A 19,419-nucleotide genomic window follows, 5' to 3' on the forward strand; every position below is an offset into this window, starting at 1 on the left:
TGGAATTAGAATTAGAATTAGAATAGAATTTAATTTAATTTAATTGAACTGAACTGGAAGGGACCTTGGAGGTCTTCTAGTCCAGCCCCCTGCTTGAGCGCAGGAGAAGCTATACCATTTCAGACAAGTGTCTGGTCTATTTTTTTAAAAAAAGTGACTGTCCAGACTCCAGTCTATTAAAAAAAATCTATTTCTATTCTATTTTATATTCTATTACTCGTGGACTTCAATTCCCAGAAGCCCCAAACACAGGAGAAGACAGCTGCAAACCCCTTTCACCTGGTTGCCCAGAAATACACATATGCGTTCACCTCTGCTTGAAGAAGGCTTAAATGTGGTTAGAAGTATATAGGAGTGAAATTGGCATACAGGTAGCCCTCTACTTTCGATCACAACTAAGCCCAAAATGTCTGCTGCTCAGTGAGACAGTTAAGTCGATTTTGCCTCATTTGACGACCTTTCTCGCCGCCGTTAAGTAAATCCCTGCAGTTAAAGTTAGCACGGTTGCTAAGGGAATCCGGCTTCCCCATTGACTTTGCTTGTCAGGAGGTCTCACATGGGGGTCACGTGACCTGGGGACACTGCAGTTGTCACAAATATCAGCCGGTTGCCGAAGCGTACAAATTCTGATCACGTGACCAGGGGTATGCTGCACCGGTCGTGTGAAAATTGGTTGTAAGTCTTGTTTTTTTCCCCCTCCCCAGTGCCGCCGTAACTTCGAACGGTCACTAAATGAACTGCGGTACGTCAAGAAGTACCTGTCACTGGCCAAACGCAGAAAGCAATACGCTGGCCAAGGGAGGGGGGGGGAAAGCACCAATGTATCGTCCGTCACAGAACACAGAATAACAAGCTTCCAGCGCACCTTAGAGGTCATCTAGTCCAACCCTTTGCTCGAGCAGGGGACCTTACGCCACCCCGAACGTCAATCAACTCCCCAGGAAATCAGCTTGACCCCTACATCTTCCAGGAATCGACCCCGGGCAGAATTTCCGGATCTTCCGGAGTTGATAACAACTCCTCCACCTACAGCAGGGGTGTCAAACTCAATTTCATTGAGGGCCGCATCAGCATTGCAGTTGCCCTCGGGCTTGGTGGGTGTGGCCTGGGTGGGTGTGGCCTACTGGGTGGGCGTGGCCAGAGTGTGTATGGCCTACTGGGTGGGCATGGCCAGCTCTACATCGTTTGCATCAAGGGTGCCTATGGGGGCCTGGGCAGGAGTGGGAGAGATCTGGGGGTCTCTGGCAGAAGGAGGGTCTCTGGGCCAGGGCCAAGGCAGTGGGGGCCGTTCCCTCACTCTTTCCAGGATGGCTTCGCGGGCCACATGAAACCACTTTGCGGGCCGGATCCGGCCCCCGGGCCTTGTGTTTAACATTCATTTATTTATTTATTTATTAATGGGATTTATATCCCGCCCTATCTCCCGAAGGACTCAGGGCGGCTAACAACAAAGCATATAATAAGTACAGAAATTAAGATTAAAAATAAAATTAAAATCATCTGTGCAATAAATTAAAGATTAAAAACAAAATTAAAAATTGTAAATATAATTAAAATGCCTGTCAGTCCAGGCATGTCTGATCTAAGTAAATCTACTTGCTTCTGGTCCCAGGGGACAAGTCAGATAACTTCCCAGTATTTCTAATTGGCACGGGTGATCTCTCAGCAGTGTGATTTAGTCCAGCGTTTCCCAACCTTAGGAACTTGAAGATGCGTGGACTTCAACTCCCAGAATTCCCCAGCCAGCTGGCTGGGGAATTCTGGGAGTTGAAGTCCACGCATCTTCAAGTTCCTAAGGTTGGGAAACGCTGATTTAGTCTAACCTGAAATATGTTCCTAAGAAGATGCTGTAGGGTGTAGGGTAGGCGGACCGGCCTCCTCTCGCAAACCAGTGCCGGCAAGGGCCGCTAGAGGGCGCTCCGCCAGCCAGGAGAAGGGCTTGAAGCGCCTGGGAACCGCCGCTAGAGGGCCGCCACCTCCCTCCTTCCGGACCCGGGAATGGCGAGCCGAGACGCCCGCAGGAACCGACCTTGCCGGCCGCGCGTGGCTCCTGCTCCGGACGGCTCCGACCATGCTGGCCGGCAGGAGGGTGGCGGTGCACGTCTGCCGATTGGGCGGCTTCCCGCGACGGGCCCGCTTCGAGCAGGTAGCGACGCGGGGAAGGCGCGGGGCTGCCCAGGGCAAGGGAGAGAAGGCTTAGCACCGCTTTGTAAAGCCTTAGTAAGGCCACATCCTGCAATCCAGTTTTGTTTTTGTTTTTTTATAAATGAATCTTTATTTACATTTCGTGTTAAAAACACACCATACGCCGACAAAGACCAAAAAAAAACACATTTACTACATACAAACAACGAAGAAATCAGAACAATTGAAAACCGTTTCAAAAATGTCACGATATCTACTTCTAAACTAACAATTCTATTCCGCTCGTCACGTCTCTTATAACCATCCCACTCCAAAGCTTATTCGTTAACAAAGACTATATCACTTCGTTTTTGACCAACCTCCAAGCCACCCTCATTTCTTTAATTCTTTTATCCATCCAAATATACCATTTATTTTATTTTTTTATTTATTTATTTTAATTCCATTTATATCCCGAACTTCTCTGAAGACTCATTCCATGATAGAAATGCTGGTGTCTCTTCTTTTGCCCTTCAACTTCTTGGGTCAATGTGTCTGCTTCTGCAATCCAGTTTTGATCGCCGCCGCGTGAAAAAGAAGGCTGCAACTCTGGGAAAAGTGCAGAGAAGAGCAACGAAGACGGATCATAAGGCCTGGAGACTTAAAACATAGGAAGGATTTGGGCATGGCCAGCCTGGAGAAAAGAAGGACTAAGCGGGGTGGTGGTGGTCGTACATGATAGCAGCTGTTCCAGTATTTGAGGGGCTGCCACAAAGAAGGGGTGGGGAGCAGGCGTCAGCCTATTTTATTTATTTATTTATTTATTTATTTATTTATTTATTTATTTATTTATTAAATTTTTATACCGCCCTTCTCCCGAAGGACTCAGGGCGGTGTACAGGGCAATAAATATTAAAAAAACAAAATACAAAAGTTAAAAAACAATTAAATAATTTATGCCCGATTTATACAATAGTTAAAACCATATTTTCCAAAGCACCAGAAGGCAGGAGAAGAAGCAACAGGATGGAAAATCAAATCAAGGAGAATTAACAAGCTGGAATTAAGGAGAAACGTCCTGAGAGCGCGGACGATTAACCAGTGGAACAGCTGGCCACCAGAAGTTGTGGCTGCTCCACGGCTGGAAGTTTTTTTAAGAAAAGTCTGGACAGGCCTTTGTCCGGAATGGCATAGGATACCTTGGTTGGACTGTACTTAAGTTGGACTGTACTTATTACCTTTGCTTAAGAGCGAATGGACTCAAGGTGGTTGAGAAATCAAATTCAGCCGCTGGGTTAACTTTTGACTCTCGGTGTGCAAACTCAGTTGAGCTCCTGGGTCCTGGCAACCCGCCAAGCCACTTTGGACTGCTGCAGATCCTACAGCCAAATTTTGCAACCGTGAAAGAGAGTTGCGGGCAATTTTGACCAAGGCCTCCTCCAACGCCTGTCCCTTGAAATCTCCATGGACAGATCAGAATGAAACCCCTCTATTTCCCCTGCGCTGGTGGGCTGAGCTGGAATAGAATAAATAGAATAGAATTCTTTGTAGAATAGAATTCTTAATAGAATAGAATTCTTCATAGAATAGAATTCTTTGTAGAATAGAATTCTTTGTAGAATAGTTCTTTGTAGAATAGAATTCAGTATAGAATAGAATTAATTGTAGAATAGAATTCTTTGTAGAGTAGAATTCTTTATTAGATTAGAATTCTTTGTAGAATAGAATTCTTTGTATACTAGTATTCTTAATAGAATAGAATTCTTTGTAGAGTAGAATTCTTTGTAGAATAGAATAGAGTGCTTTATTAGAACAGAATAGAGTTCTTCGTAGAATACAGTAGAATTCTTTATAGAACAGAATAGAATTCTTTACTGGCCAAGTGTGATTGGACACACAAGGAATTTGTCTCCAGTGCAGGTATATACAACAACAACGTATGTACAACAACAAAGTGAATGGTCATAGATGATAGTTACAATCACAAGATAGAACAACAAGGAATAAATAAATACCAATACCAACAGCAGAAGCTAGTAGGAAAGATGAGAAAGGTGAGAAGGCGAATAGCAATCCAGCCCTACTACATGGGTAAATATCCTCAGGCCTAAGACAGGGCTGTGGGAATTAGGTGTTCAGCAGAGTGACGGCACGGGGGGAGGGGGGAGAGGACACACTACCTTTGTGTCTAATTGTTTTGGCATGCAATGCTCTATGGTGGCATCCAGATGGGAGAGGTGGAAACAGATTACGTCCAGGATGTGGACATGTGGTTTACTTTCTCAGCCCTCTTTCTGGTTCCCGTTAAATATGACTTAAATTCTAGTTCCTCCCTCCGCAGAGAGAGAGAGAGACACCCCTCCCCGCCCCAGGCCGGGTGTCAAAGAGGCTGTGCCTTCAGGAATGATCACAATCTGCCTTCCACTTGCAGAGCATCGTTGGCCACTGCTGTCCACCCCACGAAGACAGCGGCATCGTGCACTGCGCTCTGAAGCCACTCCAGTTCCTCGTTTCTGACCAGGAGTTTCCTGGCTCCACCGAACTCCTCTTGAAGGTGCGAAGGGGTTTGTTCCCCCCCCCCACCCCCCAGGAGAGAACAGTGGCGGTTCTCCGCCTTTGATTTTTTATTTATTTTTTTTAATTTTAATTCCATTTATATCCCGCCCTTCTCCGAAGACTCAGGGCGGCTTACAAGCTTAGCAGTAGCCTTCATTCTATGTATATGCCTGCTTATTAGGGCTTTCACACACACCCCCAAGCGGCATTATTACAAAGTCAGGTTATTGACCGTTCGAAGTTACAACCGCGTTGAAAAAAGTGACTTTTATGACAATTTTTCACACTAATGACTGTCTCCATGGTCCCGTGATTGACAGTTGGTTGCTTGGCAACTGACTGACGTTTATAACGGTCGCAAGGTCCAAGGGTCCCATCTGTTATCCCCATTTGTGACCTTCTGACAAGCAAAGCCAATGGGCAAAGCAGTTTCACTTAACCGCGTTCCTCATTTGCCAACTGCAGTGATTCACTTAACAACTGTGGCAAGAAAAGCCATAAAATGGGGCAAAACTCACTTAACCAAGTCACTGTGCCGAGTCATCCCATGACCGGACTCCATTTTATGACCATTTTTACCATGGTCGTAGAATTAGTAATTCTAATCCATCGTATTCTCCAATGGTGGGGAAACGTTACAAAAAAAGCTGCAAAATGTGATTCTGAGACTGCCGGACGGGTGCAACAACTGGTTGTAAATGCCAGCCAGAGGCCCAAGAGCCCAAAATGTGATCACAGGACGCCAAAGGTCAGGTGGCCATCATAACTTTGGGACTCATTTTTTTTTCTCATAAATTGTTAAACAACCAGCCACAACCTGAGGACTCCCTGTATGAATGAACCTTCATTGTCAAAGTACAACCATGTATGCATTGAGATTAGCTGAGCCTCCCTTTGTACTCCCACTCCCCAACTCACAGTGACAACAAACCTCCATCTTATTACACCATGTGAGCTAATTGCACCACACACCGGCCTCGCAAGTCAATTCTGCATAAAGTTTATAAAAATTGATGTAATCATGACTGAAATCTTCCATTTCCAGGATCCAGAGGCATTTTTTTTTCTCTTCCAGCGGCCCCCGTTCTGCCCCATCAAGCATTTGACGCCGGAGCAAAGGGCTTCCCTGCCCGCAGAGACCCGGTGCCGGGGGGTGGATGTCGGCGTGGCCGTTCTCTTGGAATCGGCGAACCAAAAGATTTTGTTGACCCGGCGGGCGAGGACGCTCAGCCTCTTCCCCAATGCTTGGGTGCCTCCTGGTAAGAAGAACCGAAGGGGGGGGGAGGGATCGGGTGCGAGAGGATGGGAGGGCCGCAGAGATGGACCTCAAAGGTAGCCCCAAGGTTCCCTTTGACTTAGAAAAGCTCTTTTCAGGTGCCACTCCAGCGTCCCTATTCCTGAAGTTTAAGATTTCCCTTTGTTAAAAAAGGGCAAGTTGTGTTGCTTGTTCTAAGTAAGGAGATCCTGGACTCAGGTAACTGAACAGCCTGGTACCCGAAGGTTAAGCGATGAATTAGAATAGAACTGGCATGGACCTTAGAGGTCATCTAGTCCAACCCCCTGCTCAAGCAGGAGACCCTATACCATTTCAGAGAGGTGGCTGTACCAGTCTCTCTTAAAAGCCTCCAGCGATGGAACACCCACAACTGAACGTTAACGTCATTAACACTTAATGGCCGCGTTAGTCCCTGAACGACTGCAGGGATTCGCTTAACAGGTGTGGCAAGAAAGGTCGTAAAATGAGGTTCTTTTTTCTTTTCTTTTTATTAAAGATTTGGGGATATATTGTAAAATTTTGTTTTTGTAAAACTCTTTAGTAAAATGAGGTTCTTAAGGTCTCACTTAACAACAAATTTGGGGCTCTGTTGTGGACGTAAGTCAAGGATTACCTGTACTGAATCCCAGTTTTCAGAAGCAGCTGGTGAGGGCAGAAACCGGATGTGTTGTGTTGTTTTTTTCCCTTGCAGGCGGCCATATTGAACCGGAGGAAGAGGTAAGGCCATTTTTTTAAAAAAACAAAATCAAAAGGCAGACTCCAGAGAGCATCAAAGGCCAGGAATGACTGTAGGGAACCTTGGGGAGGAGGGGGGAACACCTGGCCAGTATTTTGCAAGCTTCTAACCCTCTGGGAATCCTGAAGGCCTGTTGGGAGAAGGCCTGAGGGATTCGGAGAAGGAAGTCTGTCTTGGAAAAAAGGTTAAAAAAAGAATTGAGGGCAGTCTGTATGGTGTGGGAGTTTCATCAGCAGATACAAAAAACACCCTGGGGCCGGGGTAGGCAACCTTGGCTCTTTTATGACTGGTGGACTTCAACTCCCAGAATTCCTGAGCCAGCCATGCTGAGGGGAAAGGGAGAGGTTTCCAAGCTGAGCCATGCTGCCTCAGGAATTCTGGGAGTTGAAGTCCACGAGTCGTAAAAGAGTCAAGGTTGCCTGGCCTAGGCCTAGGCTGCTTTATGACTCATGGACTTCAACTCCCAGAATTCCTGAGCCAGCCACGCTGAGGGGAAAGGGAGAGGTTTCCAAGCTGAGCCACGCTGGCTCAGGAATTCTGGGAGTTGAAGTCCACGAGTCCTAAAAGAGCCAAGGTTGCCTACCCCTGCGTGTTACGATCTCCCAGATGCATCCCCAGATACCTCTCCAGATGTCAGTTCAGACGAGGATGAACCAGTTCTGGGTACCACAGGAGGGGAGTTGATCAGTGGCTCCGAGCAGCCGTCTGGGAGGGACTGAGGCGCAGCTGCAGCAGGACAACCCTGAGGCTTCAGGTGGAGAAAGCATGCAGCTGCAGCCGATCAACGACGAGGAAGAGGAACTGCCTTTTGCGCCTGATCCAAGAGAAAAGGAAGGAGCAGAGAAGGTCAGCCCGACTACTCATGAGGAGAAAGCCTCGCCACTCTTGATGGGCTGCAGCAGAAGCTGGCTATTTAGCGCAAGGGACACGACGATGCGGGGGGAACAACACGTTCATTTCTGGTCGTTGATTCCTGCCTTGCTTTGGATTGACTTGGGATCGTGTCTTGTGAACTCTGGACTTTCCTTGCCTCATGACCCCGCTTGCGTTGTGGATTTAATTTTGCCTGGAGGGTTTATTGTGATGGGGAAACTTTCAAGGGCCTTGCAGACTCACTGGCCATTGTTCTGTGGACTAGCATCGGTCTGCTTCTGGCCGGACTTAATTGGAACAATTCTGGGATTTGGATGAATTCCTGGGGAATATTAATAAACCCATTAATTAAGCGCTGTTAACCTTTGAGTTAACAGAATAGCACACAGGGTGAGAGAATGGAAGCTCGAGTCAAAGGGCTCTGTGGGATGGGGAGCACTCTGTCCATGGCCAGAGGCCCTCTTCTGAGTTACAGCTGCCCCGACGCCCATGGATTTCCGCACCTGTCGTCTCCCCACCTGTCTTGTCTCTGCAGCTGCTGGATGCCGGGCTGAGGGAGCTGGAGGAAGAGACCGGTTTGTGGCTGCAGGATGGGGAATTCTCCTGGCACCTGCTGGCCCTCTGGGAGGTAAGAGAACCCCAAGATCCCCCCAGGTCTTTTGAAGGGGCAGGTGTGGGTCACGCCAGCTGAGGGTCGGTACTGTCCCCGATTGGCTGTGCGGTTGATTTGAATTCTGAGGGGTTCATTAGCTGGTTGTAGGTCATTGTGTCTGCTGATGGAATTGCTTGTGCAGTGCCAGGCTTCGTGTGCGTGGCGGGTGATAGTGTGGCTGATGATTAGCCTGTATAGAACTTAAGAACTGTGTTAGTGTATTTAGCATTTACAGGATTAATGTTGTTTCATTCAGAGAACTGTATGTTAGAACGCTTAGCATTCAAAGGGTTAAAGCTATTTCCTAAAGAGATGGCTTCTGGGTAATGTAGTCTAGCTGTTTAGTGAACACACTTATTTAGTTAAGTGGGAGGAGCTTCAAAGTTTATTACAGGATTTCCTGGTCACGAGCCAGGGTTGTAGGTCTTGGTTCTAACCAACTATGCTACACGCGTGATTAGCAGCTGTAATCAAGAATAATTGAGATGGAGAAATTACTGTAATAATCCTGTAATAAACTTTGAAGCTCCTCCCACTGAACTAAATAAGTGTGGTATTCACTAAATAGCTAGACTACATTACCCAGAAGCCATCTCTTAAGGAAATAGCTTTAACCCTTTAAATGCTAAATGTTCTAACATACAGTTCTCTCAGTGAAACATAAATCCTGTAAATGCTAAATACACTAACACAGTTCTCAAGTTCTGAACAGGCTACAATCTGGTCCAGCACAGTTCCAACCGAGTTGGGTCTTGCATTGTTGCGAAGCTTTCTTGCATTGCTCCGTAACGAAAGGTTCGGAAACCAACCCACAAGCTCGGAGGACGAATCCCCACCCTCACCTTCCACCTGAGCTACAGATACTCACTACGACTGCAATCCCATTTCACCTCGTCTTGTCCCCCCACTGTAGTCTGTGTACCCTCCCCGGCTGAGCCAAGGTTTGCCCCAGCGCCACCACATCGTGATCTACCTGCACTTGGTCTTGCATGAGAACCACCAGCAGCTCCAGGTGAGTGGGGCAGGTTGCCCATGGTCTCCTCCCCACTGAGGTGTTTGGAGCAGAAGCGTCTTCTTAACTTTTAAGAGCACTTAGACTTATATAGCACTTCATCGTGCGTTACATCCCTGTCTAAGCAGTTTACAGGGTCAGTGACTTTACCCCCCAAAAAACCGTCCGGGTCCTTTTACAGACCTCAGAAGGACGGCAGGCAGAGTCAACCTTGAGCTGGTCAGGATCGAACTGCTGGCAGTGGGCAGAGTCAGCCTCCTACCCACTGCACCACTACAGCTCCTGGCATTAATTCCGCTGACTGGATCGACCTTTGCTCAGAGAACCCGAGATGACATGCACTGGGCTTGCCTTTAATTTGATCCCACAACAGCCTTGCGAGGTAGGCTGGGCTGAGAGCAAGCAGCCCAAAGTCAGGCCAACCTGATGCCTCAGTGACTAGAAGACTGCAGCAAATTGCCCCCCACCCCCTGCGGTTTATATTTAAAGCCATCTTATCTGAATTGTGGTTTGTTACCTAAGCCAGAATCTTCCTGGGTTTACCAACAGGCTAAACATGAAGCTCCAGAGCTGCTTCTCAGTTGTAATGTTTAATTAAGAGTTTTGCAATTTGGGATGATTTTCTTAACGGTCCAAGGGAGGAATGTCGGCACACGAGATTGGAGACAGGGATGTTCAAAGGAGGCCATTTAATGACAAGGAGAGGAGATTCAGATGGTTCTCCCGCACTCTCCTGGTTAGACCGCTGCTAGCAGGAGACCGTGCCAAAGGGCAGCTTCAGCCTGGATGCTTAAACCAGCAGCAAGGAGTTAAGGGCATGAATTAATGGCCTTTTTGCCTCTCGAGGAGGGAGAAGCAGAGAAGAAGAACGCCACCGGGTGCTGCAAAAGGGGAGGGGGCATGGCCTGCTTGAATTGCCGATTGATCCACTTCTCTCGATAGGCCAGGCTGAAGCCCAACGAAGCCGAGGTCAGCGCCGTCGCTTGGCTGGACCGCCCCACCCTGGCATCCATTGTGGCTACGGAGGACGGGGCAGAAGGCGAGATCCTGCGGGTGGGCAAGGGGGCACCGTCCACGGTCAGGTGGGTGGCAGGAAGAGCATTCCGCTTGCCTGCTTTGAAAGCAAGAGCCAAGGGTCTAATCCAGCGGTCCCCAACCTTTCCAGCTTGGCGGCCTGGCAAAGAGGGGAAGGGGGGTGCGTTGAGTGGCAGGGGGGTGCACTGCTCCATTTCTGCGTCGTGCCCGTCCTCCGCTCACATGAGCGGAGCTTCACACGTGTGCGCTGGCCCATCTCTCCCGCATCCCGGCTCCGAACAGGCCACGTACCGGTAGTGGGCCCGCACCCCAGGAGTTGGGGACCCCTGGTCTAGTCCTTGTAAGCTGGCTGAAGGAAAGATAGTTTGGCCCATCATTATTGGTTCCTTTGGTAGATAAAACTGGATTCTCGGGGGGGGATCAGTATTTTCCCTTTGGTAAAATAAAAGGGCTACTAAGGCTTTTTAGTTGATAAATGTTCTGAATAATTTGCCCTTCCTATTGGCTGGCGAGAACTAAAGATTTGTCCCCTTGAGGAGAGACGGCGCAACGTCTCTCCTCTTTCTGCTCTAGCTCATCTTTTTCCCAACCTTCCAACAGATAAATGGCTTTTTAACCATTCAGGTTTTTTTTTAAAATCCCATTTATATCCCTCCCTTCTCCGAAGACTCAGGGCGGCTTACAATCTAAAGCACAATGTGCTTAGCAATAGCCTTCATTCTATGTATATGCCTGCTTATTAGGGCTTTCACACACACCCCAAGCGGCATTATTACAAAGTCAGCTTAATTGCCCCTAACAATCTGGGTCATTTTACCAACCTCGGAAGGATGGAAGGCTGAGTCAACCTTGAGCCTGGTGGGATGCGAACCTGCACTAATTGCAGGCAGCTGGTGTTACTTAAGGAGTCATTAGCCCACTGCTCCACCAAGGTTTGCCAGTATATCAATATACGGTCGGTCTGTTGCCATGCAAACAGAGAGGTCTGTTGAATTAATAGCTGCTTGCTCCTCGTTTGAGCAAATGGGGGTCAACCTTTGACAGATCTCTTCTCATTTTTAGCAACAAATTTGGGGTGGGGGAGACGAGGGACAGGCTGGTCCACCTCCTTCCCCACATTTTAAGATCTTTAGGCGTCTTGTTTCTCTTTGTAAGCAGCATCATTGAACTGGACAAGGGCTCAGCGAAGACCCTGGTGATCCCCACCGCCACCTTCCTGGCCACGGCACAAGGGGCGGACATGGAGCGTGTCAGCACCGGCAGCAAGTACGCCCTCCGGCAGTGGCTGAACTTGCCTCCCCCCTGAGCGGTCGAGGCTGCCCTGGTCCAGCTGACGCATCTCGAGTTACCTGGCAAATGTTTGGCTCCAACACTCCTTTGGCTTTCGTTTCGGAGACTGGGGCATCTGTGTTCCAGTCCTTGCTCAAGTTGCCAAAAAAATGACAAGTCTTATTTAGCTTTTGCCCGTCTCTGGAGTTTACATTACAGGTAACAGTCCTCGACTTAATAGCCCATTTAGTGACCGTTCAAAAGTTACGGCGCCACTGGAAAAAAGTGACTTATGACCGTTTTTTTACACTTACAACCCTGGCAGCATCCCCGTGGTCGCGTGATTAACATTCAGGCGCTTGGCAACTGGTTCACATTTACGACGGTCGCAGTGTCCCGGAATCAGGTGATTCCCCTTTTGCAAATTTCTGACAAGCAAAGTCAAAGGGGGAAGCCGGATTTACTTAACAACCGTGTTCCTAACTTAACAACTTCAGGGATTCACTTAACAAGTGTGGCAAGGAAAGTCGTGAAATGGGGCAAAACTCACGTGATAAGTGTCTCGCTTAGCAACAGAAATGTTGGGCTCAATGGCCGTACGTTGAGGATGACATGTACATCCCCCATCTGACGGTAATAGAAGGCATAAAATAAGTGTGGAACATTGTTAGGAGGTGAAAATGTTCCTGGAATGGGAAATCTAGTATTAGAATCCAGGTTTTCCTGTCCATGCCCAGATGAACAGGAGTGGAAAGAGGAAGACGCACAATGAATTGATATTATTCATCTCAAGAAGACATGGTGAAAATCTGCCTAAAGAAACACACGGATCAAATTTTATACAGTTCCTAACCGTGTACGTGGCTCAGTGGGTTAGGACGCTGAACTTGTCGATCGGAAGGTCGGCAGTTTGGCGGGTCGAATCCCGACTGCCGCGTAGCAGAGTGAGCGCCTGTTACTCGTCCCAGCTTCTGCCAACCTAGCAGTTCCAAAGCACGTAAAAATGCAAGTAGAAAAATAGGGACCACTCCGGTGGGAAGGGAACAGCGTTCCGTGCGCCTTTGGCGTCTAGTCATGCCGGCCACACGACCACGGAGACGTCCTCGGACAAGCGCTGGCTCTTCGGCTTTGAAACGGAGATAAGCACCGGCCCCTAGAGTCGGAAACGACTAGCACGTGTGTGCGGGGGAACCTTTATCTTTACCTTTAACCGTGTACAGGTAGTCCTCAACGTATGGCCACAATTGAACCCAAAAATGGATGTTGCGAGACATTTGTTAATTTTGCCCTGTTTTACAATCTTTCTTGCCACCGTTGTTAAGTGAATCATTGCAGTTGTTAAGTTAGCAACACAGTTGTCCTGTGACCCCAGGGATAATTCAACCACCATAAATGTGAGCCAGTTGTCAAACCTATGAATGTGAATTATGTGACCGTGGGGGATGCTGCAACAGTCGTGCTAAAAATTGTTGTCACTTTTTTCAGCGACATTGTAACTTTGAATGGTCACTAAATGAGCTGTTGTAAGTTGAGGACTACCTGTGTCCTATAAGTATGTCGATTTATTTGTATTTATTTTTTATTTTATTTTTTATTGAAGATTTTCAATAAATCTTCGATGAAGATTTTCTGTCATCCAGGCAGTTGTCTGGAAGTTCACTCGTGACAAACAACCGGACTTAATTTTCTTGTCGCCAACAATTATAAAAAGCAAAATGTACGAGGGGAAAGAAAAAAATAAGGTGGTTACATTTAGCTCCAACTACTTACGTTTCAGTGGTTGACTTTATTTAAAAATGTTCTACTTTTTTTTTTTTTTTTTTGAGGAAGGAAAATCATTCAAGACGAGGAAATATTGCCATAGAGTGCAACATTGACCTGCAAGTCATATATCCCTATTTAACAAACGAGAGTCAGCCTCTTGTCAACATTTATTCTTCGGGTCCTCAAGCTTCTGGCCATCCCAACTCTGGATTAAAAGCCAAGAGACCCTGAACCCAGGGAACAAGCTGGCTTTTTGCCCGTCTCTAGCTGAGAAGCAACATAACTTCATCGTATCAGGGAGATCTTCATTTAATCTACAACGTGGCTTAGTGCAGGTTTTTCTCCGTTTGTTTCTTCCGGAATAAACAGGACGTGACAAGAATGTTGTTTCTGTTACCTCCAGCCTGATAACCCAAATACTAAAGGCCCCCACAAGGTCCATTCCCAGAGTTGCTAGACAACCTCCTTTGCCCAAAGGCCCCCCCCTCAGTTCAGAGAAACCCCTTTTCCCAAGCAGTGCCTGGCTGGCTGAGTCTACCATGTTACTTACTAGCTCCCCAAACCGGACTGGGAAATCGAGGGGAGGAAGAACCTCAGCTAGCCAGGACGATCAGCGCCAATCAAGGTTTCAGCTTCAGCCACGGGTGGAGGATGGTGAGGATGGAGAGGACGGAGGAGGTCAGGCCGCAGAGGCCCACGAAACCGGAGCCGGTCTTGTACAGGCCCAGCTTGTCCAAGGGGATGAAAATGTCACAGGCGTTTTTCATCACATCGAGGAGCAACGGAGGGTTGTCCCGTAGCACTTGGGCCAGGAGGCAGAGCTGCAGCTTCAGCCTCTGGGCCAGCTGCTGGGAGCGGTGGTCTTCCCCCGGGGCGGACCTGCCGTTTCCGCAGCTTCCTTTATGAGGCTTGGTGTTCGTCTCGCGCTCCATCAGGAGCCGGATTTCGTAGGCATCCCGGCTCAAGTTCATAATCAGCGCAAAGAGATAATATCTGGAAAGGGTGCGAAGAAAGAGTGAAATTATATACATATATATATATACACACACACACATACACACCAGAGGTAGGCAACCTTGGGTCTTTTATGACTCATGGACTTCAACTCACAGAATTCCTGAGCCAGCCAAGCTGAGGGGAAACGGAGAGGTTTCCAAGCTGAGCCATGCTGCTCAGGAATTCTGTGAGTTGAAGTCCACGAGTCATAAAAGGGCCAAGGTTGCCTAGCCGTGATGTGTACACTGTTATCATCTTTCAAAGTCAACCTAATGTTTCAAAATCCATACATAAAAATCCCCAAGGCCTCTTATATGTATGCGTGTGTGTAAAAAGCTTCTTAGCCCTGAGTTCCCCTTCCCATCTAAATTGGACTTTAGCAATTACAAGCACGCAACATCTGTAGATGATCGTTTAGGAAATGAATTTTTAAAGAGCGCGTCGAGGTTTTTAATTTGATAAGACTTGCTTTGCATTCTCAGAACTGAACTAGCCATTTCCTCCCACAACTTGGAGCCCTTAAGCAGAAGACAAAGCTTGGAGGGAGGGAGTTTCACCTGAATGACCGCTGACTCCACTTCTCGTGGTCCATGTGTGGAACGAGACCCGATTTTCCTGCCCACAAGATGTTGTCACAGGCAAAGTACATGGCTCGGTTCAAATGGCTCACTGTGATGCAGAAACGAAGGACGATATCCGACAGGTGGATGGCTCTTTTGGCTGCCTCCACAGCATCAGCAGAGTTCCCCAGCCGGAACACTGGAAAGAAAGCCCATAATCACAGATGTGCCCAATCCACCCTGGCTTATTTCCACAGCTCACCATGGGAGGGGCCTTGAAATAGGCTGGGTGGAATGGCAAGCAATTCCCTTTTTTAATTATCACTTTTCTTTTTATCAGTTTATACTCAGTGGGTTAGGACGCTGACCTTGTCGATCAGAAGGTCGGCAGTTTGGTGGGTCGAATCCCGAGTGCCGCGTAGCAGAGTGAGCGCCTGTTACTCGTCCCAGCTTCTGCCAACCTAGCAGTTCAAAAGCATGTCAAAATGCAAGTAGAAAAATAGGGACCACTCCGGTGGGTAGGTCACAGCGTTCCATGCGCCTTTGGCATCTAGTCATGCCGGCCACGTGACCACGGAGACGTCCTCGGATAAGCACTGGCTCTTCGGCTTTGAAATGGAGATGAGCACCGGCCCCTAGAGTCGGAAACGACTAGCACGCATGTGCGGGGGAACCTTTACCTAATATTTATTTTATTTATTTTATTTTAATTCCATTTATATCCCGCCCTTCTCCGAAGACTCAGGGCGGCTTACAAGCTTAGCAGTAGCCTTCATTCTATGTATATGCCTGCTTATTAGGGCTTTCACACACCCCTCCAAGCGGCATTATTACAAAGTCAGCTTAATTGCCCCCAACAATCTGGGTCCTCATTTTACCTACCTGGGAAGGATGGAAGGCTGAGTCAACCTTGAGCCTGGTGGGACTCGAACCTGCACTAATTGCAGGCAGCTGGTGTTACTTAAGCAGGCATTAGCCCACTGCTCCACCAAGGCTCATTATATACATATAATAATAATATAAGATGCAAAAGCAAATAAGGAAGAATAGGAGACGGAACACGGAAGGGAAAGGTGTACAAAAGAAGGGAAAAAAGCAAAGGCACCGACTTCCGATTCCCTTTGGTGCAGTAGAATAAGAGAAGAACATCAAGCCTGAACTTTTTAACTTTTACCCAATAGTATAAACTAGCAATTTCGATAACTCTCTAATCAGTAAAACCCCAAATCAATGTTTCTTTTTTCCCCCCCACCTGGAGCACAAACCAGAAGCGGTTTCCAAACAGAAACAAAATTGTGTATGTTTTTTTAAATCAAAGCAGCAGGGGTAGATCGTCCTATCGGCAAAAATAATTGCCCAGATGAAATTTTGCCATCCTCCTCCTTGCTGCTTTCCCTTCTTCGGAGGCATAACCAGCTTTGGCACTGCGTGCCTCTCAACATCCTTACAGACTCCCATCTCTTCTCTGCCTGTTTTTTGATCCCTCCGGCTATCTCCTTGATAGCTGCAGCTGCTTGCAATTCAGCTGCAAATTCCTCTTCACGATTGTTTTCCTTGTTACCTTGGGTGTGTGTGTGTGTGTGTGTGTGGCTTTGTGGTACCCGCAGCAGAACATCCAGATTCAGCCATAGTTTCATTCCATACAGCAATTAACCTTGTGAACTCTCAAGGTTCACAAGGTTCTTATATATTCAAGATGGACAGTATTTAATATTTATTTGTTGTGTATATGTAGGGGTGTGGGTCTATAAAAGGTAAAGGTTCCCCCGCACATGCGCGCTAGTCGTTTCCGACTCTAGGGGCCGGTGCTCGTCTCCGTTTCAAAGCCGAAGAGCCAGCGCTTGTCCGAGGACGTCTCCGTGGTCATGTGGCCGGCATGACTAGACGCCAAAGGCGCACAGAACGCTGTTCCCTTCCCACCGGAGTGGTCCCTATTTTTCTACTTGCATTTTTTACGTGCTTTCGAACTGCTAGGTTGGCAGAAGCTGGGACGAGTAAACAGGCACTCACTCTGTTACACGGCACTCGGGATTCAACCCGCCAAATTGCTGACCATCTGATCGACAAGCTCAGCGTCCTAACCCACTGAGCCACTGTGTCTATACATATGTGTATATAGTATGGTTAGGTGTAGTGTCAGGTACGTGTTCCACTTTGAGAGCGGGCAACTAAATTTCATTTTTGATGTGTGCCCTTGTGCCCACAGTAAAAAAAAAATGACAATAAAGATTATCTTATCTCTTCTCTAAAAGAAGCCCCATTGCTCCCCTGCCCCACCTTCTTGCCCCTCCAGGGCCAAAATACCTTCTGTAACTCTGCCCTCCCAGCCCAGTCAGTTCCCATCACACTTACGCTTGCGTCCCAAACTCAGATGAGCCTCCAGCTGCTTGATCCTACCAAGGAAATCAGGTTCAGCGCCATTCTTTTGCAGGACATAGCTTAGTAGGGTGCAGGCATACTGGGCAGCTCTGGACCAAATACAACAAGCAGCAGTTAAAAGAGATCCAATCGTGATTTGTTAGCTAAAGAGCCTAGGATAATTCCCATACAAACAGCTGGATACAGCTATCTCATAAGCTAAGCAAGGCAAGGTAATAAAGAAGAGAGGAGTTATGGGACAAGCTATTATCTCCCAGTTTGGTTCTACAGGTAGTTGATTTAGTGACCGAAGTTACAACGGCACTGAAAAATGTAACTTACGACTGGTTTTCATACTTACGACCATTGCATGTTCAATCAAGGTCACCTCATCAAAATTCAGATGTTTGGCAACTGGTTCATATATTTATGATGGTTGCACTGTCCCAGGGCCATGTCATCCCCTTTTGTGACCTTTGGACAAGCCAAGGCAATAGGGAAGCCAGATTCACTTAACAACCGAGTTACTAACTTATCCATTATAGTGATTCACTTAACAAGTGTGTCAAAATTATGGGGCAAAATTCAAATGTCTCATTTAGCAATTTGGGGCTCTGCTGTGGTCGTATGTTGAGGACTCCCTGTAAAAGAAGGAAAATACAGCATATGGTTTGCTTAGATTCTATTATAAATTCTTTGATATTATCTTGCCCTACGCCAGGGGTCTTCAAACTTGGCCCTTTTATGACTTGTGGACTTCCCAGAATTCCTCAGCCAACATGGTGAATTATGTGATTACATACACATAAGTTAGCAAGAGGGAAGGAAATTGGGGATCCACTTTTAGGAACAAACCGCAGCATTTTTGCTATCACCTATCAGCATAAGATGGGATGCCCTCATTTATTTATTTATTTTATTTTATTAAATTTTTATACCGCCCTTCTCCCGAAGGACTCAGGGCGGTGTACAGGGCAATTGCCAATACCCACGCTGTTTTCACTGCCTCAGTTTCCAGACACCCAAATTCTTCCCAAGGTAGCCACCCTAAGTGGCGGAATGTGGATGGGGCAAGAGATAAAAATTTGGATGACGTAGTTAAGGACACCTACGCCCTTTTCACCCATGGGGTGAGGACGAGAGAAAAGCAAGGCCAAGAGGAAAAGAAAGCAAGTGTTGCCATTGTTGTTGTGGTGGTGGTGCCCTAGTTATGTGCAAGTCCATGTTTGCAGTACAAAGCACAACTGGAATCATTGGGGCAGCTGCCTTTAAGTAGTTTGATATTGACGTTTCTGCAGGAAAACCACCAAACTCAGAGAGCACCAAGGACCCCAAAATTCAATCCTGGGCTACAAATATTTTTCTTCTCTTGATACCTGCTGAGATTAACTCAACGTAAACCAAATGATTTTTAAAATTAAAATGCAGGTAATCCTGGACACATGAGCACAATTGAGCTGAATTTTTCTGTTGTTAAGTGAGGTATTTGTTACGTGAGCTTTGCCCCGTTTTACGACCTTTTCTTGTCAGTTATTAAGTGAAGCCCTGCAGTTGTTAAGTGAGTAACCCGGTTGTTAAAAGCGAATCTGGCTTCCCCATTGACTTCGCTTGTCGGAAGGTCACAAAAGGGGATCACGTGACTTTCGGACACTGCGAGGGTCATAAAGACGAGTCAGTGGCCAAGCGTCCAAATTTGGACCACGTGACACACACACACACCCCGGGGAGGCTGCAACAGTCGTAAGTGTGAAAAATGGCCCCAAGTCCCTTTTTTTCAGTGCCGTTTTCACGCCGAACGGTCACTAAACGAGCTGTTGTAAGTCGAGGACTGCCTGCACTCTGGTTTTTTCACCCACCGCCCTTCGCTCGTGCAAACCTGAACACCCGCTCCTTGGCTTGGCTTTGCGCGCTGAAACGGACCCAGGAATCCATCGAGGAGGCCGAAGGGGGGGAAACCGACCGAGCTGCCTCCGCCTGGCGGACCGCCTCGGCCCTCGCCCGACTGTCGGGCGCTGGAGGAGAGGTAAACACCCCCACTTCCGCCTCCGCTACAGGAGCGCGCGAGGGTCAAACTCATCCCAGGCTTCTGATTGGCTCCGGCTGACGGGGTCGGGATGGGAGACGTCGCGTAGCCTCCGGAGCGTCCGCCCGCTTTCTCTTCGCCGTCCCCATTGGCTAACCAAGGCCGATGGGGCCTCCCCAAAGCAA

The 19,419-nt window shown here is 47.6% G+C and overlaps 2 protein-coding genes across 4 annotated transcripts; one reads left to right on the forward strand and one right to left on the reverse strand.

Annotated features, from left to right (window-relative positions):
• The first annotated feature begins 1,873 nt into the window (after positions 1–1,873).
• NUDT17 (nudix hydrolase 17) lies at positions 1,874–13,394 on the forward strand. Of its 3 annotated transcripts, XR_014493841.1 has the most exons (9): positions 1,874–2,146; positions 4,556–4,678; positions 5,756–5,939; positions 6,648–6,673; positions 8,101–8,193; positions 9,131–9,229; positions 10,172–10,311; positions 11,423–13,101; positions 13,158–13,394. XR_014493841.1 is itself a non-coding variant. In XM_083374267.1 (8 exons), the coding sequence occupies exons 1-8, from the start codon at positions 2,072–2,074 to the stop codon at positions 11,568–11,570; spliced, it is 888 nt and encodes a 295-aa protein (XP_083230393.1). In that variant the 5' UTR covers positions 1,874–2,071; the 3' UTR covers positions 11,571–13,146. The 3 variants fall into 3 exon arrangements, 2 of the variants coding, with proteins under 2 accessions (XP_083230393.1, XP_083230394.1); XM_083374267.1 differs by lacking the exon at positions 13,158–13,394 and having other exon boundaries at positions 11,423–13,146; XM_083374268.1 differs by lacking the exon at positions 13,158–13,394 and having other exon boundaries at positions 10,172–10,282; positions 11,423–11,563.
• On the reverse strand, positions 13,300–19,234 carry PEX11B (peroxisomal biogenesis factor 11 beta). Its single transcript, XM_083374275.1, has 4 exons — positions 19,088–19,234; positions 17,206–17,321; positions 14,851–15,052; positions 13,300–14,290 (listed from the first exon to the last, which is right to left on the reverse strand). The coding sequence occupies exons 1-4, from the start codon at positions 19,141–19,143 to the stop codon at positions 13,918–13,920; spliced, it is 747 nt and encodes a 248-aa protein (XP_083230401.1). The 5' UTR covers positions 19,144–19,234; the 3' UTR covers positions 13,300–13,917.
• Between the last annotated feature and the right edge of the window lie 185 nt (positions 19,235–19,419).

The sequence above is a fragment of the Vipera ursinii genome (assembly GCF_947247035.1).
Source record: "Vipera ursinii genome assembly, chromosome: 15".
Classification (NCBI taxonomy): domain Eukaryota; kingdom Metazoa; phylum Chordata; class Lepidosauria; order Squamata; family Viperidae; genus Vipera; species Vipera ursinii.

Bases quoted from the DNA above. Each gene is read 5' to 3' on its own strand.
- NUDT17 (XM_083374267.1), top strand. From the start codon at position 2,072: ATGCTGGCCGGCAGGAGGGTGGCGGTGCACGTCTGCCGATTGGGCGGC. The intron at 5,940-6,647 runs GTAAGAAGAACC...TTTCCCTTGCAG, and splicing joins CAATGCTTGGGTGCCTCCTG to GCGGCCATATTGAACCGGAG. The intron at 9,230-10,171 runs GTGAGTGGGGCA...TTCTCTCGATAG, and splicing joins AGAACCACCAGCAGCTCCAG to GCCAGGCTGAAGCCCAACGA.
- PEX11B (XM_083374275.1), bottom strand. From the start codon at position 19,143: ATGGATTCCTGGGTCCGTTTCAGCGCGCAAAGCCAAGCCAAGGAGCGG. The intron at 17,322-19,087 runs GTTTGCACGAGC...TATTTGGTCCAG, and splicing joins GCCAAGGAGCGGGTGTTCAG to AGCTGCCCAGTATGCCTGCA. The intron at 14,291-14,850 runs GTGAAACTCCCT...CACCCTTTCCAG, and splicing joins TGGAGTCAGCGGTCATTCAG to ATATTATCTCTTTGCGCTGA.